Source organism: Apis florea, unplaced genomic scaffold (assembly GCF_048593485.1).
Source record: "Apis florea isolate Af1SG1 unplaced genomic scaffold, ASM4859348v1 contig_2492_pilon, whole genome shotgun sequence".
Lineage (NCBI taxonomy): Eukaryota > Metazoa > Arthropoda > Insecta > Hymenoptera > Apidae > Apis > Apis florea.
This window is the reverse complement of record NW_028256593.1, coordinates 5,950,921-5,975,852: the sequence shown is the minus strand read 5'-3', so window position 1 is coordinate 5,975,852 and position 24,932 is coordinate 5,950,921. Positions and strand designations below refer to the sequence as shown.

Genomic DNA, 24,932 nt, shown 5'->3' with positions numbered 1-24,932 from the left:
ATATATATATGTATATGTATATAATATTGAATAGGTATCGTAAGTTAGTGGAATTGAAGTAAAAAAAAAAAAAAAAAAAAAAAAATAGGGAAACTATTTTATTTAATCTAAATCAGAAGAAATTGGTACAATTTGTGAAATGATAGCTTTTTACGAGAAATTTATGACCAATTTTAATTTAATTTATATTTTTACGAAACGAAAATAAAAAATTATATTATGAATATTTATATGATGCAATATTTATAAAAATATCCTTTTAATATCCTTTAATATCGCGTTCGATGTAAATATGCATATTGATAAAATACCATTTTCTTCTGCTCGATTAGATACAGATACCTATATACTGATATTCCTACGTTTATAATTATAAAATTTATATTAATTTATAATAATAATTATGTAATATATATGTATATACATTACATCGCAATGAACATTAAATGATACGATAAATCATACGCTACACTGTCGCAATTTTTTTTACGTTAATTTACATATTCGAACTGCAGATTTTTATCATTTTTGATTTTAATTATAAATACGTTTAAATTCTAAAAGATTTATCGCAATATATTTATAATATCGAATAATTCGAAGCAATATTTAACATATATTGTTAAAAAAAATTTGCGACAAAAATTCTTTTTACTCTTATTATTAAATGTTTATAATATATTATAGATATACTACAATTAATAAAATAAAAAGTTTATTTATAAAATTTATAAATGAACTTTTACGCAACGTAACACAATATCGTTCGTTTTAAATTTGTGCGTAAAATGATTATTTTCTTATGTTTTCTGTTCGATGTGCGAGGAATAAATATAAAAGAGGATAGAAAAAAAAAACAAAAACGTATCATAAATAGATGTATAATTGCAATATACGATTATAAGATGTCGATATAATACTCGTTGCACTCATAGATATTAGAATAATATTTTGACTATCGTCGTTGATTATTCAATTGTCGATGTATGAAAAAATGTTTCGATTCGAAAATTTTTTGATGTAAAAGAGAGTTTGAGCGACGATGAATATTACATATAATTTAATTTTTCGTTATTTCGCATTTTAACGAGATGCACAACCCTTCGAGTATTTTCATTATAACACGTGACATTTGATCATACGATACGAATCTTTATAATCAAAAATTATTACATAATGGGATCTGAAAAATCGATAATAATTGTCGAAATTTACGATCGATTTTATCGTAATTACCAATATTGTTCAAAATATCATCCATTTCGATCGATACGTGAACGTAATACGATCGACGGTACAATGACACGTGCAAGTGCGATTATAACCTTAACAATCTAATGTTCCAGCGATATTTTTGTGATTTTTCGTGTCTTCTTGGCGTATAAATAAATACGTACGTATCTACAAATATATATATATACATACACATATATGTATACTATATAACGAATAGATACCGTGCACCTATCTCGGAATATCCATCGATCAGATCATCGTTCGATCAGATGAGTTACGCATGTAATTGTAATCGACAATTTTATTCTATATACGTATACGTGTATGTAATGTGTATATAATGATATTTACAATTTGATACATGTACGAGAATTTTTTGGAATTTTTACGTTTGATATTATATTATACGTTCGAATCGATGTACATATATCTTTTAAAAAATAAAGATACATATATTTTATATGCATATACATAGATATAGATTCGCGATACAAAATTTTATCGTTCGTTTTAGCATCTCGATTTTTATTTTATTTTATATCTTCATTCCGATGAATAAATACATTGTTTCCATTTATGGTATTTATATCGTGAAAGAACGGTTACATTCGATGGTTCATTGCACTTGTCCGCGATAAACAATTATTCGTAAGATGATAATTATAGGAATGAAACGGAATAAAACTTGTAACAAGGGTGGGGGAGGATTTAGTCTGATTTGAGGAAACGTAAACGAACGGTTTGAGAAAAATCTCGTGATTCGAATTTTATATATATATATAGATATCGTCGAAACGTGTTACTCGCACGTGGATAATAAAAATTGATTCGAAATATCGATATATCATTGCGTCGCGCGTCGAAAAGTAAAAAGTAGGGAAAAGTGCTTAGTCAAACGCGTAGTGCGTAATCAGGAATATTGGCACTCGTATCGTAACATTTGCTTTGTCAATACCGATCTATCATTCTAATCCATAAATCTTTGGATTAGAAATCTCTTCGTAAATTGTTTTTCCTTGTAACATTCATTCCTTTTTGTTAGATATTTTCTAACTATAATAATATAATAATGTTTTGAAATATCTGTTTTGTTCTACGCTATATATATATATATTATGTATATATATAATATATATATTATGTAATACATGTATATATAATATATATACATATAAAATTTTTCAATTAGATAAGGGAGAAACGTGATAATATACTATTGTCTGTGTATACGCATGCAGAACGTGCAAGTTGAAAAATAAGAGTGGGAGAAACTCTTTTCGGTGATGGACTATAAAACCACGATCGATCGATCGAGGGATCGTAGTGTCTTTTTTGCGATTTACTTTGTTACGCGACGACCCTACCTGACAACTCGTGTACACGTTCGGTTATCGATTTGTTAATAAACATGACCTCCCGTATGACGAAAAGGGTGTCCATTGTTTCCATCTCGGAACGGATACAGACATCGTTATCTAAACCTAAAGGTACATTTTTTTATTCTCTCTACTTATCCACTCGTTTCATTTATAAATACGCGTGATACGCTCGAGTTGTTGGAAGAAACGCGTACGTACGTAATTTTCGGATATGATACGTACATATACATACATACACGTATACATACAATTATGTTCCCGATTGAAAACAAATTACGTGAATAGAAATACGTACAAGTAGATATTTTATATAGACGAGATAATAAGATCGATCATCGTTTCATAAGAGATAAAACTGGACGAAAATCAAATTGCGATAAATCGCGATATCGATCGAATATAAATTTGATTTGTCGCGGCTTGTGCAAAGATTGGTAACGTTTGCCCTCGTTTATAAAATCGCGTTTCTCACGTGTTTTCTCTCCCTCCCTCGACTCGCGCAATTATTTTATCCGTCAACATTATTTTCCTCGCATCCCTTTCGTTCGATCCTCTTTCAAGATCAAACCTTTCGTTTATTAATTCCTTTTTGAATATATTTCGCCTCTTTTTATTAATTAACTTTATATATAAATTAAACAGAGATATTCGCCTCGTCTTGTGGCGATAGATTCGCCCGATAGACGGAATTATTTTTCGTGCATACATTTTTCACGCGTAAAAGCGAAGAGAATTGTTTCATTCACGAATCAATATCGTTTACGATATTTTTTACGATTTATAAATTCTGGCCGACGATATTAAATGCTGGTTTTTTAATTACGAGGACGCTTAAGAACACAGTGTGTTTTGTGCAACGTGCGTGGCATAAATACGTGACGAATCGTTACGAATTCCAAGACATGACGGCAACATGCTCGTCAATGTCAGATTTCTCGCGATGTCCTAGAAATGTGGAATACTCGTCCGCATTCTCTCCGCATTGTTCGAGATCCCGCGTTGCGCGAGAAATATAAAATGCAACGCCGTCTCGTTTCCAGTGCTTAGCTTCAAAGCTTCTGAATCGTATCATCATTTTTAAAACGGTTACGATTCGATTGCACGATAACATTATCGAATAAACTACCGACTGAACACCGACAGATATAAATCACGATTTAAAACATGCAACATGTATCATTTAGATACGATATTAAATTATCTATTGATTAATAAAACAAATAATTTTGTATTACAGAATTAAGAGAAAAATGTAATATGTATAAGATACTTTATATATATATGCGATATATCTAATATCTAGCATGCAAACAAATATATCTACATATATCTATACGTATAGTTCGAACGAAGCTTTCTCTATTTCTATCTCGAAATCTCTAAATAAATTCGTAAATAAAATTCAATTTCGATCGATCGAAGGTTTTTAATAAAAAGCTGTTGTTAAAAACTAACTTTTCCTTAGATAATTATTATATTTTTCGCGTGTAACTCGTTCTGTTTTTATTTCAATTTCTTTCGAGAGAACGGAATAAATAGGAAAAAGAAATAGAAAAAAATTTAAAAAAGAATCATGTTGCGACATTGAAATGTTGTGATTTCAATAAGTGTAATCGCGCGTGTGATGATTAGACCGCGTGAAAAGCACGTGCAAGCGAATATCTTTAAAACTTTCTACGTTTTATCCTTCGAGAGTATAACTTTCTAAATTTTTATAAAGTTATTTCAAAGACATTTATCGTGATTTATATAGTAATTATCTTTAACTTAATATGTTCTTATAAAGAACAATATTGTTTTTTTTTTTATAAAGAAACTTTGTATCGTATATATACATATATATATATATACACACTTAGATATCGTGTATTTTTAATGCTCATGCATAATTCACACTATTCGCACAATTAATCACCAACCATTATTAACCAAGTATTAATGAGACAGTAATAAAAAAAATTTCTTCGATTTTTTGTATTATTATTTTTTTTTTATATTTGAGTTTAAGAATAATAAGCAAACAAATTGTATTGCAATACTGTGTCATGAATTTTTATAATTTTTTCAACAACAACAAGGGAAATTCCACGAATGATCTGTAGAAATTCCTATCGTTTTCTACGTTTTCTAAGTTTTTATTATTCGATGCGTTCAATCTTGTTGTCGTGTGTCTAAAATAATAATCGATCTTGTCATATATTTGCTTTAAGATTAGAATCAATTTCTTGGAATGATTTTTTATTTTTTTATTTTTTTCCAATTTATTTATATTTTATTTCAGGTAATCTTGTTAGAATAATCCATGGTGATTACAGAATATATATAATTATATTGCGATGTCAATATTTCGTCTCTCCCGTATTTATTCGTATTATTTTGATATTCGAAAACTTAAGTAAAACATTTATTCGTATTTTCATCGCATAAACTTTTTTTTTCAAAAGAATTTGAATATTTAAATACTTCAACGTGACACAAATAGATATACGTAGATTATTTTAAACACATTTTAAATTTATGATAAAAGTGTTTTAAAGTAATTAAATCGATATTACAAGAGCTACAGGAACCAATGAAAAAATCGAGAAGAAAAATTCGAAAGATATCGAAGTTTTTTCAATTTCAGGAATGCTTCTAACTCGCAAATCTTATGTATGTAATCTTGTTTGTCGTTAATCATCCTCGGTTCAATGCGAATATAAGATGATTAATCGTAGCAATATATATATATATATATATGGTGTCATTTACTTTTTGATAAAACATTATAAATATTACAACATTCTACTTTTACATATACATTTAAAAACGTCTAAAGGAATAAACGATTTTCTAATTAATTTTAATATCTTTAATTTTAATAAACGTTTCAATTTATAATTTACAGCATCGTATGGATGTAGACACACGCAGGGCATTTTGATGGCTTTGGGTTTCTTCTGTTGCTATGCCATTAGGGTGACCACATCGGTGACGCTAGAAGCTATGACCAATGCTTCCACTGCAAATCCTGCTTTTCCAGTACGATTATTTTCTCATCTTTGAGTCTGCTTACCATTCGTATTCGTTGTTTCATTCGTTAATTATTCCAGAAAAGTTGTACAATATAGATATATCACGTATAATCTTACTTCACGTCTGGTTTTAAGAATCTTTTTCCATATATCTATTTAAATGCATCACGCTACATTTTTTATCGTATCTTAAATAAACAAAAATTCTTAAAATGCATCATCGGTCGATAAGACTATTTTTAATATCTACCTCTTTTTACTTCTATTGTAAAATATGTTTATAAACGCATACGAACGTAATCAACGCGATCGTTATTTTCATGTTCGGTAATAAGTTTCTTCTTCTTTTCGATGCTATGGTATCGAAAAATGATCTTTTTTTCATTGTACGTATCTATCACATATCCATACTACTAGAAAATGTATGCGTACATTTTAATCACGATCTACTGTGCAACGTAAAAAACTATATTTGTAATAGTTCAACACTTATTATTTTTCACCTCGATCACTTTATCAAATATGGATAGATTTGTGCACGAAATAAATTGTATACGATTGCCATTGATGAATAGTAAATTTTTATTTTTTATTTTTGAAAGTTATTTTTCCTAACTTTGGATTATTTCTTTATGTTTCAAGCAATTTTCATGGGACGAAAAGATCAAGGATGTAATCCAGAGTTCCTTTTTTTGGGGATACGTGTGCACGCAAATCATTGGCAGCATGGTGGCGCAACGGTGGGGAGCTCATAAACTTTTCTCACTGGCACAATTCGCGTGCGGTTTCGTAACGCTTTTAATTCCCGTGCTTGCCGAACACGCAGGATGGGAAGCGTTTTGCGTTACCAGAGTGATCGCCGGTATATTTCAAGGCACCGTTCTTCCGTGTCTTCACGCGTTGCTCTCAAAATGGGCACCGATAGAAGAAAGAGGAAGAATATGTGAGTATCGAGTATGGAATTTGTATTTTGATTATTATTGTTGATCTTTCATCAATTCGAAAATAAATAAATATTTACAATTCTTACAATTTTTATCATTTTCGTAGATATTAATTATAATTATGTATTTATTTTATTTTTCGTAGAATGAAAGAGAATGAAAAAATAAAATAATAGTTTTTAAAATAATAATTTGTTCGGTTAAATTTTATTATAATTAATTCATTGTATGCGTATTCGTTGTACGATTTTATTCAGCGACATTCGTGTATGCCGGAGGTTGGATCGGAAATGTAACTTGTTTACTGAGTACGGGTCTATTGGCTGCTTCTCCTTGGGGATGGCCTAGTTGTTTTTACGTTTGGGGCAGCATAACTATCGTTTCCAGTCTTTTGTTCTTCTTCATCGGTTACGAGTCACCGGCCGAACATCCAAATATACCTCAAGATGAAAAACAATATATCGAGAGTAGTCTTGGAATGATAGAAATGGAAGAAGTAAGAATATTTAATATATTCAAAAAATGTATCATCGCATATATTATATATAATATATCGCATTTAATGATAATATTTATCTAGAAATTATCAACCCCTTGGATCAAAATACTTACTAGTCGTCCAATGTGGGCATTAATGGCTACTCAATCTGCTCACACTTGGGGTTTCTGGATGCTTTTAACGAAAATCCCATCGTATTTTCAAGCGGTATTTAAGGTTAACATTAAAGAAGTAAGTAAAAGATAAATTGTTCGATATATACGTATAATTTTTAATTTGAATTTAGCGTTGTAACTCGTTCCTATACATAATTAAATTATACATCTTTCGCTTTATTAATAATAATTAAGAATCACCAAACACGAGTAACAATTTATATTATTAAATTTTCGAATTAATTCGAATATTTTTTATCGTGTTTTAGAATGGTCTTATGAGCGCATTACCATATTTCACAGCCTGGCTATTTAGTTTTCCCGTAAGCTTTATTTCGGATTTACTTATCAAGCGAAAGATCCTCACTATTGAAGCATCGAGAAAGATTTGTAATACGTTCGGTGAATGGGTACCAGCGCTCGCATTAATAGGTCTTGGATATGTTAACAAAGACCACTCTGAAATAGCAGTGGCAATTTTAGTAATTGCTGTTACTAGCAATGTTGCTATTTATTGTGGACACAACGTCAATCATATGGATCTTAGTCCAAATTTTGCCGGACCATTGATGGGTATCATAAATACCGTAGCGAATGTTTTTAGTATTTTGGCTCCGTTAATCGTCGGTGTTATCGTTCATGACAAGGTATGTATAATATATTATTTATTTATTTAAAAAAATTTACGTTTTATTATTCGTGTATCTAAATTATATGAAAATTTGATAAATCGTTATGTTTTCAATATTGATTCTTCAAATAATACATATTGTTTATATAACAAATGAAAAAAAAAACGTTACGCGAATTATATCTCGATATAATATATATTGATAAGTAATATAATATATTAGAATTGAATATATATATATATATATAACTATTCGAAATAATAAATGTGAAAATATAAAATGTATTAATTTTTACTATATTTAAATTTTCAGACTAATGTTGAAGAATGGAGAAATGTATTCTTTTTAACAAGTGTAATATATTTCGTTGGAAATTTAATTTTTATCGTGTTTGGTACATCTAAAATTCAAAAATGGAATGATCCTAAAACACAGAAAGATATCGCCATGAATTCTACAAACGAATCATCGGTGGAAAATGGAAATGTACAGAAAACCAAAGAATATTGAAAAGATGGCTTTTTATAGAAAAAGAATCGTGATGGTGTTATGATGCTAGACAGTATAAATATTTATCATAACTATTAATAAAATGTATTATAGATGCTGTGATCGAACAATTCAATATCATCATTTTCATTATTTTATGAATACATATGAAAAATGTATCATTATTTTATTTGTAAATGCATATGATTTTTAAATGTGCATTGTATATAAATATTTATGTTATATATAAATATTATTATATTTAATATTTATTAAATTAAAGAACAGTACGCATGAACGTATTTATGCAAGTTTAGAAGAATTTGTTACTATAAAAGTACAAATGATCATAATATATCAACATATTTAATTAAGATATGTTACTCTCTCTTAAGATGTTGTTTAGGCATAGATTTCCAAATTGTATGTATAAGGAATATTGTACATAATATTGTTAATAACAATGTTGTATAAGTTACCAGAGGTAACATAGTTGTCTCACCAATTGGAATTGTCCATTCATTTTCCATATCCTGTAAAAAAAATTAAAAATTTCAACAATTTTCTATTTATAAAGTTATATAAATAAGATATATTTTTAATATTCTTACAACATACATTATTATTTAGTATCAAGTATGGAATCTCTCTCCATTTAGGTACGATATCTACGCATGGAGAACACAAATCAATTTTAGAAATTCTGTATTCTTTGAGTCTTTTTCTGCAGCCCAATAACAACTTTGGATCTGGTAAGCTAATATTTATGTATTTATCATTTACACCAGCATATCGATAACGTTGATGTACTGGGAGTTTTAAGGTACTTTCTACATTAGTTAAATGTGAACAAATACTTATATTTTGTATTTGTGCTTTTTCAGTGAATAACTCAACATTGGTTTCTCCGCTAGAACATGCTGTGCTCTGGAATGATTGAATATAAGGGATATAAAAGATATTTTGTACTTATTAAAAAAGATAATAATAAAGATATAAAACTTGGATTGAATCAAAATAATTTCATATATATATTATAATGATATTTAATTAAATTATTCTACTTACAATTCCGAGTCTTCTTAAATGATTTAATTCATTAACATCAACATATAAAGCAGATGGAAGTTGCAAATAAAGAGCAATGTAACAATCCTCTATGAAATGATCGATATATATTTGATATATTAAATTTCTGTAAATAAAATTTTTTGTTAAAAATAAAGTAAAATATTCAACAAATTTTTATAAATTATCGATATTTAAATGTATATCTTCTAAATATATATTTTCTAATAATATATAAATTTTATGTATCAAATATACTTTCATTTATGATAAAATATGATAAAAATTTATATAAAGATAATTGAAATTCTTAAATTTTCGTTTAAATATGATATGAAAATTATAAATTTAATAATACATTAACAAATATTATATACAGATATTAATTAAATTCTCACAATTAATGATCGTTACAGATTATTTATTAATTTGAATAATAGAGATTCTTACTATATATATATATATGTGTGTGTGTATTTTGATATACATAACCTATGAAATCCTGTTCCTTCTACATTTAACGAAATATGAGCTTCTAATTCATCGCAATTTACCAATAAAATTAGTGTGTAAAATAAAATAATTTGTATAAAATATCGTTTAGCACAATTTAATATCATTTTTTAAATATAATATGTAATTGATGCATTTCAAGATAATACATTTTATTTTTATAAAAAATTGGTAGATGTCACTGATATGCAACTTTTTGAACATTACGTTAACATTTTCATATTCATTTTTAAGATTTATTTATCATCAAATTTTAGAAATCATAATTTCAATATATGTGCATAATATGCAAGTACAATTTATTCATGCATAAGTATGTATATATGTACATAAGTATGTATATATGTACATACTTATGCACCTACTAAGTACTTATATATTATTTCAATATTGAAAAAGAATACATTACATTATGTTTTAATTACCATCAACTGATGTATAGCTTGAAATTTATTTTATAATTTATTAAATATCTCTAGAATTTTATTTTGAAAATTAATGTCAAATCAAATTAAAAAAAAAATCCTAATTTACTTACGTATTTTACAATTTTGATGGAATGATTTTTAAAAATAATGAAACTAATCTATACATTTATATGTACGTTTGTATACTTTTTTTAATGTTTTGAATATATTGTAGATTATGTTGACCTTCATTTTATATTATATCCTTTTTAAATTTGATCATTTTTTTTTATTTTAATCTTACGTTCAATCTTACGTTTTAATCTAGATAATTTTTAAATTAAATTAATTATAATTTATTCTTATAATATTTTTAATCATTATAAACTTTAATGTATAGCAATTTATGATTAAAATATAAATGTTGTACTTTAATTTTTGCATGAAATAAATAATAGTAATTGGCTAATTGGCTCCAGCCAATCAGAAAATTGTTAAGACTCAGCGACAAAGTGAATGCAATGCGCATCATAATGCGCATGATGTTAATCTATTGTTGAAAGTATCGTGACAAGTTACGTTTTACCGGTAAAAGTGAGTAATTACATAAAATTTGTATCGATTCGGTATTTTATTACCGGTTATTGAGTTTAATTATAGATTATTAAACCTTGTTTAATCAATACGGGTTTATTTAATCATTATTGTTTCAGAATTCAAAACGTCTTGTGCAGATTATCCTTTGATTGTAACTTCGAAAGCGAGATGATTTTGAAAGTGTAATAATTTTTACATATTATGACAATTAAGAGATAATTCAACAATTTTCGTGTAAATGTGGCAAGTTTTTTTATTTTTTTTAACAAAAATGTAATTACTATAAACTTCTTTCGTTTCTCTTTTTACATATATATAATATATGTAATATATGTAATATATATGAATTCGCAATATACATATTTCACACATATTCTTATATATACATATTTCTTTTCTAAATGCATCATTCGTACGTTCAACTCGCGTATTGTTATTTCTGTATTTATTTTAATTTTATGTTCAAAGCCTCAAAGCGTGAAAACATTTCTTACAATATAGCCTTACCGGGAAATTGACGATTCGTGTTCGTGTCACGTTCGACACTTTTCGTCGAGCGTGTATTTCCTCTCTCCTTCCAATTTGGAATTTGACATCGAAATTGCTCGCGTGTCATTTTGTCGTCGAAACGAGACGGTTAAACACTTCGGATGTAAGAATTATCTATTTTGTAATATTTATTTAACAATTATTATTTTATTTTTTATATAATATTTCATTAATATTTGTTCAATTATTTGTTGAATATTAGATATAATTAATAATTCTTTGAGGAATAATTTATTTTTTTATTTATTCGTCTAATTGATCTTTAGAATTAGCATTAATTCGTATTATGAATTTTTAAAATAATTTAGGTTATTATATTATTATTTTAATGCGATCATTTTAATCTTAATGATTGAATTTTTTTTTTTTTTAATAGATAAATAATTTCAAAATTATTTTAAGCAGGAAAAAAGAAATACGAAAACCATGATTTTAGATTTTACGAAAGAAAAAAAGTTTCGTAAAATTTAAATTTTTTTATTGGAAAGATGTGTGTAATTATTTTTTTTTCTTTTTATTAAATTATTATTTATATATTACAATATGTATATAATTTTTATATTATTCATAATTATTATAATAAAAATATTAAAACAATAATTCGATATTGATATCGAAATATTATGAATTTTTTATAACATAAAAAAATTTTCAAATATTTGTAATACACTAGATAATGCGAATAATATATTTAAACCTATTAGTTTTTTTCGTATTTTCGAAAATATTCTTTGATAAAATATTCTCATTTATGATAGTATTTTCATTATTATTTAATTTTATGTCAATTATCGATTAACGATTCTTTTTCTCGAATATTAAAATTAGTCATATTAATAGAATAAAATATAAAGATATATAAATAGAAATATAATATAAATTCATTAAAATTTGAAATTATACAAAATAAAAGTTTATATATATATATATATAATATATATATATATATATATATATAAGCTTTTTAGTTCAGGATTTTCAGGTTTAATGTCTTATGTTCGTTGCCAGGATATGATGCCAGTTCGTTCTCACTCACGTGCTTAGGTGCTATTTGGATAAGAGAAAGACGATGGATATGATGATCCATAATTGATTATTAAAATTTATTAAAATTTCTCAGTGACCAATGACGACGAATTAGTGAATTTTTCACATTGTGTGCGTGTTAGATTGAATTACATCGTTTTAATCCATCGATAAAGATTGGAAATTCCATTACAATTTATGACAATGATATTACATTCCTTATATACTACGGATTAAGATTAATTATTAATCTTGCAAATTATAATAACAATATTTTTTCGATTATATGAACATTTATGTAATTTTGTTGCTTTTTACGCAATGGTCTCTAGTTATTGTTAGTGGATTTCAAAAGAATGGCACGTAAAGTTAGAGCATGAAAATAATATAGATTTTTATGTGCGTGAGAATCGTAGAGATGTATCGATATCTTCGTTTTTTTAAATATATTTTTTTTTGAATTATTTTTTTAAAATATAAAACTAGATAAAATAAGTAGCTTTGCGCAAATATCGATTGTAAGATAGATAGAGTTGTCATAATTTTTCATAGAGTAGGATTCTTTTTTTTTTCACGTGGCGATCTGTTTCAAGAAATCAAATTTGAAAAATCGAGGGTGTAAAACTAAGAAATATCAATGGATAATATTATGTCCTCTCTGGCTTCGTTTTTTCTGTTAGCGTTTTAGAACGATTTCCAACGAGGAATTGTTTTAAAATCACGATTGTATTAAACGAAGTTTTAGTAATAGAGATTAGCAATGTATCAAGCGACGTCGTCCTTGAAGGGTTAATTTTGCTTACGTATTTCGATCGCAGCATGCTAGATGGCGTAACAAACACTGATCTTTTCTCAAGTTGATAATTTCAGAAAACACGTGACACAAAATTCCATAAAGTATCACGCGTATTCTGCAATAGAAAAAGAATTAATTTATAAATAAAGTAACGAATTGTTTTCCTATATGAATAATGAATTCTTCCTTTTTTTTCTTTTTCATAATTTTTATAATTTTTTTAATTAAGAAAACGCAATTTCGAACAAACGAATCGATATTATACATACACAAAAAACATGTATTCCATCCTATAACATCAGCGTATAAAAAAATAGAAAGAAAAAAATAATAATTAAAAGATAAAACAAGTAGCGAGTAATGGAAGTGGAAAGAAACGATAAAAGATAAAAGGATACCTTTGTTATATTATAAATTATAAATCCGTTTACGGATTTACATTATATATAATTGGTTTGGATAGAATAAGGTTAAGCGAAATGTACATATCCGCTACACGTATATTGTCGCTAAGAAACGAAAATAGCTACTGTCAGCCCTAGTACGTTACGGAAAGAGGTGGTTAAGCAAGAATCGAAGTACAAGATGACGAAGGTGGGACAAGAAATGCCAAAACGAAACGAACGAAGGTGGTGTGCCGGAACCTGGAATCAAATTTGTCACTTGTAAAAGAGTTTATTACGTAATAATTTTTTTCTTCGGATGTATTTGCGCGTTTATCGCTCGTCAAATTCGTAATCGATGCTAAAGATTCGTAGAGGGAAAGAGAGAGAGAGAGTTTATGTAGAGTAAATCCCTCTGTTCGGAATAATTAATTCGATTCGAAGCAAATTGATCGCCGTTTCCTTTCTTCGCGTGTTACGCGTGTCCGCATATTTGGCGCTCCAACATACGTATCCTCGCATATTTGGCGCCTAACCTATCGTTCTATCACATATTTGGCATCTGACATCGGCCATTGTCACATATTTGGCGCCATAATCCGCGATAATATTGATCGTCGCATTATCTCGATCGTTCGGTGTAACGCTCGAATAAGAATGTAAATTTTTTCACAGTATTTTTTCACAGATACGTACTTTGTACTTAAAAATCTTACCCGTTTTACGATCCACGATTTTTCGAAATGTTTCGAATCGTTTCATCGTGAGTAAAACAATAATACGAAATAGTTTGACATTTGTTAGAAATAACATAGAGTAGAGATAATCTAGTGCAAGTATTATTCGAATATACTTTGCTTTTTCAAAAATTACGAAAAGATATATTTTATAATTGCAAAAAAAAAGAAACAAATATTGACGAGAAAATACCGATAAAGTAATAAAATTTTATTATTTTCCTTCGATCCGAGCTATTTTATATTTGTCGAAAGGAATATGTTTTAATTGTTAATAATTTAATTATAAGTAATATAAGAAGAAATATAATCGCGTATCTAAAATATTACGTAAATACGTTAATACCATGATTAGAAAGGAACGAGAATGTCGATAAAAAATAAATATCATTCGGAAATATCTCTTAAGAACGTATTTTAACGATCAAAGCTGCTTTCGCGGACATCTGGAACGATGACGATATTACGATCAATTTCCTGTATTCGATATATATATATATATATATATAATAATAATAGTATCAATAAATAAAAGGAACGATCGTATTTTAATTTATTTATTTATTTATTTTTTTTTTTTTTGGTCAACACGAAACGAATACTGACGCGAATGAAATATATATACACATCTATCTTTAAAGGTAAGCGATTTCGTTGCAAGCGATAAATATCGTTTATTAAACGAACGTTTTCGCGATGAATTTTATCGGGATGAAAAAGATCGGGCGCCATGTATAAAAAAAAAAAAAGAAAAGGAAAAAAAAAAAGAAATAGAACGGTTGACAAAGGTGAAGAAAGATGTACCGATTATTTTCTTCCGAGTGGGGTGGATGTTCTTTTATTTATAAAAAATTATTTCGAAATAGCAGTTGAATAGAGCATTGGCTGTAAGGCCTATCGGAACAAGTGGGTCGATACTGGGTTGGCGTTCATCCTTTTCGTACCAGACGTAATGCAACACCGGTGTTCCTCTTGTCTCGCAGCCAAATTGTTTCCCGTTTATCGCGCGAACAACTTCCATTCTACGATTATGAACCTGCATTCTTTCGCTATTTCGCTTCTCGGCCTGACCTTGCGTCAAATTTCTTACGATAAGTCGTCTCTTTTTTTCTTTTTTCTTTTTTTTTCTTAGACTTACCAACTCTTACAGCTATTCGTGACGCGAGTAAGGGAAAAAAATTGGAAAAAAATTACGAATACCCGATCAAAAAGATCGTACAACGAGGTTAACGTATTTTCTATCGATCGTGACGAAAAGCTTCGTTTTTTATTTTCGAGGTAAATTCGAATGACGAATCTAGCAACAATCGAGAGAGAGAGAGAGAGAGAGAAAGCAAAGAACTTTTCGATTTAAACAGTCGAAGGATAAAATTTTGAAGGTTAATTCGAAAAATCGATCGATCGATTGATCGTGCACGTGGTCGCATGGTTGTACGTTGAAAAAAAAAAAAAGAAAAACGGAAAGTTTTCAAACGAACAAAGAGGAAAGAAGAAAGAGAAGAAGGGGAAGGAGTAGGAGGAGGAGAATGATCGATTGATCTCGGGCGAGGAGAGGGAAGAGATTGGAAAGACAACGGAAATATAGAAATACTCGATCATCGTTACGACGTTATGTTGTGCGTAATTTTGGGAGGGAGCCAATTTCGAGTTCAGAAAGATGAGTCAAACCTCAAGGCTCCGTTCACTCGTGGTTTTGCTTCGTTCGGTCGACGTTGGCCCGGTTTATCTCTGGCCAATCCCGAAATAATCCCTAGATTCGGCCTCTCCCGCTCTCTCGCTCTGCCGTGCGCCCCTGTGCTTCCAACTAAAAAACCTCGCCGCCTCTTTCTTCGCCGTCTCGTTCCACGCCGTTTGTCGCTCGCATTCGCGCGCACGACCGACTTTAACGCGATACCGCATACCACGATCCAGCGATCGCATTCTCCTCCCTTCTCCTTCCTTCCCTCTCCCGTTTCACTCCGACTCGCCCGTCTCGAACGAAGCCCCATTCTCGACTCGCCTCGTCACCGATCATCCATTTCAATCGCGAAGATTACTCGTTTCACTCACCTCGAGGGACGATTACCTTAAAACGGGGATTATATAGGATCTCTCTCACCCTTTGCGGCGGTCGTGGCTCGATAACAAAATTCCTTGCGAGTCAGCGAGAGCGATGCGCGGGGATCGTCTTCCTCGTGGGCCGACCAAGCCGCGACGGAGCCCGATATAGTTGTTGAATCTTGCTGCGACAGCGCCACTGGTCGGACCTCCCCACCACGCGTTTTCCATCCGTTACGCGCCCAACCGACTAATTGACCGAACTCCCCTCCCTTCCTCCCTTCTTTCCATCCGCGAGATCGAAGAAAATAAAGAAATCATTTTTCGATGCGAATCGACCGAGAGATTGTTTTCCGCGATTCGTGTCGAGAAGAATCGACACTGTCCTTTATTATTTATATTTTACGATTAAGGAGAACGAGGGCAAATGTTTAAGGTATTTTTAGAGAATGCGCGCGAAAAGTGAAGGAAACGAGTCGGATGAGGTCGGGTCGGGTCGAGAATTTCGATATTTTCGGGTTTTCGTCACTCTCCTTCACGATCGGTCTCTGCTTATTCCTTGCCATTGTCCACAAAGGCCTGTGATCGCCCGGTCTTTTCCAATAACGCTTGCTCGACGAGCGTCTCTGTTTCCATCGTTATCGTATGAATACTATGAATTTGTTTTTTGCATCGTACGATGATCCTTTTCCAGAAAAAAGTAACTGAGCTTAACGAATACGTTAAAAAATATTGATTTTGAACACGGGGAGGCAGATGGATCGAGAATAAATTTGAAGAAATTTCGGGTATTCGATAAACCCGTTACGAGAGGAGAGTGGCGCGATTCGCATCGATTTTCCAACGACTCTCCTCTTATATTTGGATTCATCGTTTCGTTTCGCGCGATATGCACGCGTTGTTTTAAAAGTCTTGCAATAAACATCGGTATGGCATCCGCCCGCGTCACAATCTTAATTTACCAAGCGTGTTGCGCAACCGATCTATTTCCGTACATTTCGAATTCCGATACCGTCTATGTATCCGTACAGTAGTACTTCCTAATTGATCCGAAACAACGGTGGATTGTACGCGGATTGTTCCCCGTGTAAAATTTCTCATCCACTTTCCACGCGTACGATCCTACGATTTTCAAAATAAATAATAGCTTTGCTCGACAGTCGATGACTGAGATCTCCTGGCGAGCAGTTCCACGATTCGATATCGGTCAAGAATTATTATTATTATCCTTTCGATGCGAGCCGGTCGTCGCTCGAACGATTCTTATCGATTTATCGATCGATCGGTTTCTATATAATAATCGTGTAGAAATTTTTAAGAAGAAATTTTACGAAAAAAGTTTCTTTTTTCCTTTTTTATCGTTTCTTTCTTTAACAAATACTTGTTGTTTATCTCGATAAAGAGAGAATAAATAAAAGAACGAGATATCTTGTTATTTCGATCGTTATTGTAGTTTTAAAAAATAACGTAGCTAAAAATTCGTGGTTGATTGGACTTGACATACATATATGGAAAAACGTAGGCAAACGGTTGAAAATTATTTTTCGTTTATCCTTGAAACTGCGTTTATTATTTTTCCGGTCAAGCGAGACGTTTCGAGCGAGACCATTTCCCTTTATAGCTTATCGGGAGGGGGGGGGGGGGAAATAAAAATTTGTCCTAGAAACTCTATTTGCATTTCCTACGAACCTACATGTCACAAGAGACGAGTGATTTCAGTGCACGGCGGATATATTAATAGACAAGCAAAGACGGATATTTCTGACTGTTCGCACGTTCCTATATTCGATTGCCATGTCGATCAGAATTATAGGTTCCGTTGTTAATCGCTTTGCGAATTGCGCGTGTAAATACACGACAAATAACATTTTTAAACTATCGTTATTTTGATCGATCGAAAAACAATTAATCGCTTCGAAATTCGAACGATTCGCTTTTAAAGCATATCGTCGTGCATCGACTCGTTAACTCGTCTTGACGGTGTACAATAATATACCGAGACAAACTCGTTCGTTAATTTTCTATTTCAAATACGAGATGAGAAATAAGATGGAACGCTTTTTTTTTTCAAAAGCGCAAGAAGGAAGCTAGGAGGAAAGGTTGATCACCTTGAAATTTGCATAGGCCCGTAACGATTAATTATCGATCGAAAATAACATCGATCGAGTTTAAATCGTTGGATGGCTATACGGAACGAAACGATAAACGGCTGATCTATTATTGGATATACTACTACGTCGGTATATCGTGTCGTCAGTGGATCGAACCAGCGGTGATACGCCATCGGAATAATACGAATGAGCTTGAACCGAACGTTCCAGCTTTTCGAATATATCTAAATATCGCGATCGAACGTTGCGTTACGTTTTCCACTTTTCGCAACAAATTATCGCGAATTCATAACCTTTTGCGATTACTTTTTAATTATAATCTCGTCTTCCAGTTTTTCACGCGTTGCCATATTTATATTTATATCGAAACCATACTTTTAATCTTTATTTTTATAATTTATCGTAACAAGTCGTGATTATTTAGCAGTACATTTTATAAAAATTCGAATCGAACGATATTCTACATATTAGAAATTGTCGTGATTATCGTACAGATATTAAAAAAATTCAGTTCATCATTTATGGAGACGAAGCGATGGTTGTCTTGCTAAAAATCGCAATAAAGAAAAATTGAACGTATACAAGTAAGATTGGAACGCAACGAATTAGATGGATTAGAAGAATTATGATTTTTCCTTCGTTTTTAATCGTTCCTCGAAGAGTGGAAACAAATGTCGGAGAACGAACGAACGAACAGCAGTTTCCATTTACAGATTCTAGGTCGAGCTTCCTCGTGCGCGGTAAGATGATTGGAGATATTTCTGATTGTAATTTTTCAACCGAAAAACTTGAACGATGTCGTTTAATCATCATACTCGAAATAAAACGAAATATAATATTTACTTATCGACGAATTCGAGTTTCTCGAATTTGAAATTGTTAAATTTTTACCATATGCAAATAACATGCACACAATAACCTGTTATTCGATCGAATAAAATTGAAACGAAGCTTAAGATCAATACCGATCATATGTTATTAAATCTAAAATCGAAATCGAAATCGAGAGAGAGAGAGAGAGAGAGAGAGAAGGCACGCCACCGCGCGAAGATTTGAAAAACGAATTTTTCCAATCTTTCGAACATACCAATTTGTTACGTAATAAGCGAAAACGTACGCGAGTTACGTATAACGGGGGCACGAAAAGGCGCGTGTTGTCTATGATATAATTTTTTTTTTTTATCTCTTTCCTTTAAACGAGACGGAGAAGAAGAGAGAAGGCGAGGAGGAGTAATAATTTATCGGTGAAATCGGTGTCTGCGCGAGATGTGCGGCTATTATCGAGCACGTGCGTGTTCCACGTGTAGCAGCGGTGATCTTGATGTATATGAAAAACTTGGTAGATAGGTAGGTAGGTAGGTAGGTAGGTAGGTAGGATCGGTCGATCGGAAAATTGGAAAGGGAGGGACCGATTTGAAACAACCGATTGCCGATGTTTATCTCGGGGCGGAGGGGGGGGGGGAGAGAAGCGGAGGAAGGATCGAAAAGGAGGGTCGAAGGAAGAGGAGGAAAAAAATGGACATGGGAGAAAACGAGCCCGTTGAAAGTGGTCGGCCGTCTTCTTCCCACGTCTATTTTCATCTCACTCGGCCGATCGAGGCGGTTGTAGCTTTCCGTGGCCACCCCTTGTCACACTTTTGGTATCATCTCCACCTAAAAAGGTAGATTGGCCCAGGAACTAACGTGCTCTCTTATTGGCCGAAATGACGGGCCAATCGTCGAGCTCGTTACATTCTAGGATCACGTTGCACGCGCTTATATTGGGAGCCCCCGCTCGTTTCCCCGACAGAACGGCTCTCTAACGTAAGTGCACAACGTCGGTGTTCATTCGATCGTTAGCTTTTTTTTCTCTTTTTTTCTCTTTCTCTCTCTCTCTCTCTCCTCTTTTCTTGTCTTTTCTTTTTTTTTTCTTTTCTCTTCTCATCTCTTCTCTTCTCTTCTCTTCTTGTTCTTTTCTTTCTTTTTTTTTTTCGATTACGCGAGAGAAGATCGAACGCATCTCGACGACGAGACGACGCGTTTCGCGAACGATCACGGCAATTTGGGAAAAGAAAAAGCGAAAAGGAAGACGTAGAATAGAAGAGGAGGAGAAGAGGAAGAAGAAAAGTTTGAAATTTTGATTTATCGAAGAGAGAAAGGAAAAAAATAAATAAATAAATAAATAGAGAAAAGAGAATATCGTGATGGTGAGAGAAGAGCCTAGTCCGATTCGCGGTGTGTAGTGATATTGTCTCCGGTATTGAAAAAAATCGTCAATTTTTTCCAAAGGATAAATTAGATGTTAGGTTAAAAGGAAAAAAAAAAAAAAAAAAAAAAAAAAAAGAAAGAAAGAAAAGGGATAAGTGCGAGATTCATCGTTTCGAAAAACTTTTCCTCTCGAGAAGAGAGAAAAAGAGACAATCGTGAGGATACAGTTGAGATTTGATTAGTGATTTTTCGAGCTTATGCCTCGAACGTGTGACTGACATTGGTTCTCGAGGTGGAATTTACTCCTTATCTTATTGCTAAGGACTCTATATCGACTCGACGCGAAAAAAAAAGAGAGAGAGGGATAAAATATTTTGTGCGTGACGAAATCCTTCTTTCCTTTTCTGGTGAACAGTGATTTTTTTTTTTTTCTTCTTTTCTTTCCTCCCACCCTGTTTCTCTTCGCAACGATATGATCATCTCGATCATTCTTCACGATATCTTCCTCCCTCTTACGTATATCACCTTTTATTTATATCCACCGATCGGTTTATCGTCTACACGTGAAAAAAAAACCGCGCACAACACGCGTACGTACACAGAAGTGGAATCGCTGGAAGGGGGGTGGCGGTGGGAGGGAGGGGGGCAGTTTGAAACGGCCGCCTCTGCGTGCGATTGGTGATCAACATCCGAGGGAATAGTGCGCTGTGCTCACCGACTAAAATCCTCCCGTTTTTTTCCCCCGGGATCGAGAATAATCGACAGTCCGCTATACGTGTTGTAATAAAAGTGTTGTCACGTGTTGTTACAAGTTTTTCACAAGTTGTCATTTTGGAAGGAGGATAAGGATTCGATAAGTCTCAAGATTTTTTTCCCACCGTGCTCGAAACATTTTTCTTTTTTTTTTTTCTTCCTTCTTCTTTTTTCTTTTTTCTTTCCCTCCTCCCCTCCCCTTCTCGAGTCGAAGGAAAAGTGCGCGAAAATTCGTAGAACGTGATCGACGTAATAAGTAAGGAAGAATCGAGAACGAGAATAAAGGTGCAGTGCTCCGCGCCATCTTGTTTCCGTTGTGACGCCCCGTTCCAGAACCGTGTTGCTTTTTTTGGACTGGTTGAAACGAACAACTGGTGTCCCGTTTCAACCACTCGATCGATTCGTTTGTCGAATCGTTTTTTTTAAATCGTACCCTTTTTCGAAAACGGAAACAATCGTTTCTGCTATCTCTCGCATTCTTTCCCCCCCCCCCCCATATTTAACGGGTCATCTTGTCGTTTTCGATTCGAACAATCGTGGATATTCCTCTTTCGCGCAAATTCGTTTACGATTCGTAAAAAGTAAGTAAGGAAGTAATTATTATTCGAGTATATCGATGAAAACGTACGTCTCCTTTTTTTCATTCTTTCTTCTTCTTCTTCTTCTTCCGTTGCACAACGTATTTTATTGCGCGACTTCCGGTTGGCCGTCGAAGAATAACACAGTTACGCAACGCGCGATTCGCTCTCTCTCTCTCTCTCTCTTTGTGTTTTACATAATAAAATAATTCGAAATAACGTCGTAACAACAACGAATTAAAAAAAGATTTCGAAAAGATTCCATTAGATATTTCTCTCCTCTTCTAAATTCTTTCGTATTCTCGATTACGAAAAAAGTAATAAAAAAGTAAAAAAGAATAATGAATTTAACAAACGAAAAATAGATAAAGAATAGAATTACGAAGGATTACCGGTTACCGTGGTAACGATAATCTAGATATATATATATATATATATGGGGGAGGGGAGGTAGGGGAGGTGTGGAAGTGGGTTGGTCGGCGTGGAAGCGGCCTAATAATAACCGATTGTTTGTAAAATAGGGCCGCGCAGAACGTGCCGCCAGAAGTAGTCCGTCCGCCGCCGAATTCTCCGAGGAACGAGGATAAGAGCGAAGGAACGAAGTGGCAAGCAAGTTTCTTCCCACCCTGTGTGCGCGTGCGTGTGCGATAACAACGTGGGAAAACAACGACGTTAGAGAAGGCACGCAGTCCTTCCCGGGAGCGAGAGGGAGCGAGAAGGCAGAACGTTTGGTGGAAAGCGAGAGACAGCGGGCGATAGAGGCAGAGAAGGAGAAGAAAGAGAGAGAAGCGAATATCCGTTTAGATCCGCGAGTGGAAATAAGAATCGAAGATGCCGAAGCCGAAGCCGCAAGAAGGAGAGGATCCCGATCCAACCCCGTACCTCTTCGTCTCCCTTGAGCAGAAGAGAATCGATCAGACGAAACCTTACGATGCGAAAAAGGCATGCTGGGTACCGGACGAGAAAGAGGGCTACGTTCTTGGCGAGATCAAGGCGACCAAGGGTGACGTCGTTTCCGTTGGTTTACCTGGCGGCGAGGTAATTTACAATTTATTAATAATAATAATAATCTTCGAATTCGTTCGTGTACGGAATATTTATTTTATCTAATCTCGACCGCGTTTCAAACTGATGGATCGATAGATTTTTCGTAAAAACTCCCGACGAGCTTCCATCTTCTATCTGTCGCGCAACGAAACGAAAGCGAAAGATACAAGAGAAGGAGATCCGTGGATCCGAGATCGAACGCTCGAACGATTCTATTTTCGGAGAGGAGCGTAAAAAGCGGGTTCGAACGGTGTTGGTATTTATATATATATATATATATATATATATATATATATATATATATATATATATAAACGTTTGAAAACGAGACGAGATATATAATAATAATAATAATAATAATAATGATATTGGCGTGTCGTCGGGAGGGGATTATATTTGGGGGAAATTAGAATTAGCGGAAGTTTGGTAGCGCGGGTAAAAATAGGGAGCGAGTACGTCTGTTTTCGGTTTTTTCTCGGTATTGTGTCGGCGATTTGGGTAGGAGCGGTTATTTTTGCTCGGAGCGGGACACCGCGGTGATGCGTGCGCCCGGTGTACGAAATACCACCACCACGGCTCTATACGCGTTTCAATTACATAATGGTTCAGCAAACCCTGCGCCTTCTCTTCTACCTCGTCGACCGATGCCGAAATGCTATTGTTAGCATGCTCGCCACCATTGGTAATAATAAATTGAAACGTCAGTTCGCGAAACGCGGGTCGATATATTTTTGGACCGTCGAAACGAGAAGAGACGAGACCAGATAGAACGAACGGATGTAGGAAACGGATATAATATATATATATATATATATCATCTTTCGAATCGTTGATATCGTTTCTCGATTCGATCGCTCCTTGTAATTGTAATTTATTCGATTAAAATTTTGAGTTTTTTTTTTTTTTTTTTTTACTCTTTTTTAATTATTATTATTGACGAGTAAATTATTTAAAAAAAGAAAAATAACGAAAAGACGTGAAAAATTGGTGAGAAATTTCGTAGGAAAAAATAAGAGAAACGAATTAGAACGAAATGTGTAAAGAAAGAATGCCCGTGCAGACGAAACAATTCCGCAAGGAGCAATTGGCCCAAGTGAATCCGCCGAAATACGAAAAAACGGAGGATATGGCCGATTTGACGTTCCTCAACGAGGCTTCCGTGTTGCACAACTTGAAACAACGTTACTACAGCAATTTGATTTACGTAAGTTCCATTTTATTTTACATACGCTAATCCTTTTTTTCTCTCTCTCTTTTCCATGGGGGAATAGACCAAGGACTTCAAAAAGGACCAATTGCAACAAGTAAACCCACCGAAATACGAGAAATGCGAGGATATGTCGAATTTAACTTATCTCAACGATGCTTCGGTCCTGCACAATTTGAAGCAACGTTACTACGCCAAACTTATTTACGTAAGATTGTTCCATCCCGGCAAAAAAAAAAAAAAACGTTTCCCCGTTTCTTTTTTTTTTTTTTCTTTTCTTTTCCTCTCGTGTTTTCGTTTCATCGTGTTTGTCTCCTTCGCCTTCCACTGTAAATCGAGACGAATCGAGTGGATCGGCTGTGCACGAACGAAAAACGTTGGACAAAGACACCGCATTGACGTGTCACCACGTTTCCCCCCCCCCCCTCTCTTTTTCTTCTTCTTTTACAATTTTATTCCAATAAAATCCCCGTCCCAGGCTATTCGAGAGTTGCATGTCCCTCCTTCGAGAAACTCGGTTTCTCACCCGCCGCGTCTCCATGCTGCGTTCTCACGTTTTCTCAACACGCAATTTTTGCAACACGCGAA

The 24,932-nt window shown here is 32.8% G+C and overlaps 3 protein-coding genes and 2 long non-coding RNA genes across 35 annotated transcripts in view; 3 read left to right on the top strand and 2 right to left on the bottom strand.

The window, feature by feature from the left end:
* The first annotated feature begins 1,946 nt into the window (after window positions 1-1,946).
* On the top strand, window positions 1,947-8,853 carry LOC100872015 (putative inorganic phosphate cotransporter). Its single transcript, XM_003695403.4, has 8 exons — window positions 1,947-2,109; window positions 2,426-2,723; window positions 5,503-5,636; window positions 6,272-6,572; window positions 6,831-7,069; window positions 7,154-7,303; window positions 7,497-7,874; window positions 8,172-8,853. Exons 2-8 carry the CDS (start codon window positions 2,645-2,647, stop codon window positions 8,367-8,369), a joined length of 1,479 nt encoding a protein of 492 aa, XP_003695451.1. The 5' UTR covers window positions 1,947-2,109; window positions 2,426-2,644; the 3' UTR covers window positions 8,370-8,853.
* LOC100872136 (GPI alpha-1,4-mannosyltransferase I, stabilizing subunit) lies at window positions 8,364-10,333 on the bottom strand. Its single transcript, XM_003695404.4, has 4 exons — window positions 9,909-10,333; window positions 9,417-9,543; window positions 8,967-9,275; window positions 8,364-8,881 (listed from the first exon to the last, which is right to left on the bottom strand). Exons 1-4 carry the CDS (start codon window positions 10,034-10,036, stop codon window positions 8,729-8,731), a joined length of 717 nt encoding a protein of 238 aa, XP_003695452.2. The 5' UTR covers window positions 10,037-10,333; the 3' UTR covers window positions 8,364-8,728.
* A 511-nt stretch (window positions 10,334-10,844) lies between these two features.
* On the top strand, window positions 10,845-11,306 carry LOC147657971 (uncharacterized). Its single transcript, XR_015291433.1, has 2 exons — window positions 10,845-10,930; window positions 11,050-11,306. It is a non-coding gene; the product is annotated as an uncharacterized LOC147657971 (long non-coding RNA).
* Window positions 11,307-13,691: 2,385 nt separating this feature from the next.
* Window positions 13,692-16,645, bottom strand: LOC105735984 (uncharacterized). The gene is made up of 2 exons (XR_015291435.1): window positions 16,474-16,645; window positions 13,692-13,948 (listed from the first exon to the last, which is right to left on the bottom strand). It is a non-coding gene; the product is annotated as an uncharacterized LOC105735984 (long non-coding RNA).
* Window positions 16,646-20,334: 3,689 nt separating this feature from the next.
* The window catches only part of Mhc (myosin heavy chain), a 34,948-nt gene continuing 30,350 nt past the window's right edge, over window positions 20,335-24,932 (top strand). For 29 of the 31 annotated variants that reach the window (XM_086905753.1, XM_086905741.1, XM_086905738.1 and 26 more), the window contains exons 1-3: window positions 20,335-20,375; window positions 22,612-23,128; window positions 24,409-24,552. In XM_086905753.1, coding sequence (XP_086761879.1) covers window positions 22,922-23,128; window positions 24,409-24,552 — 351 coding nt within the window. In that variant the 5' untranslated portion in view covers window positions 20,335-20,375; window positions 22,612-22,921. Of the gene's footprint in view, window positions 20,787-20,850; window positions 21,798-22,611; window positions 23,129-24,408; window positions 24,553-24,932 lie in introns of those variants that run through there. The other 2 variants (XM_086905726.1, XM_086905727.1) reach the window with 2 other exon arrangements.

What these genes read in the sequence shown, in the direction of transcription:
- LOC100872015 (XM_003695403.4), top strand. Translation starts at nt 2,645, where the DNA reads ATGACCTCCCGTATGACGAAAAGGGTGTCCATTGTTTCCATCTCGGAA. An exon ending in CTGCAAATCCTGCTTTTCCA is followed by an intron (nt 5,637 to 6,271) that starts GTACGATTATTT and finishes TTATGTTTCAAG; the next exon opens with CAATTTTCATGGGACGAAAA. An exon ending in AGAAGAAAGAGGAAGAATAT is followed by an intron (nt 6,573 to 6,830) that starts GTGAGTATCGAG and finishes GATTTTATTCAG; the next exon opens with CGACATTCGTGTATGCCGGA.
- LOC100872136 (XM_003695404.4), bottom strand. Translation starts at nt 10,036, where the DNA reads ATGATATTAAATTGTGCTAAACGATATTTTATACAAATTATTTTATTT. An exon ending in GAAGGAACAGGATTTCATAG is followed by an intron (nt 9,544 to 9,908) that starts GTTATGTATATC and finishes TTTTATTTACAG; the next exon opens with AAATTTAATATATCAAATAT. An exon ending in ATTTAAGAAGACTCGGAATT is followed by an intron (nt 9,276 to 9,416) that starts GTAAGTAGAATA and finishes CAATCATTCCAG; the next exon opens with AGCACAGCATGTTCTAGCGG.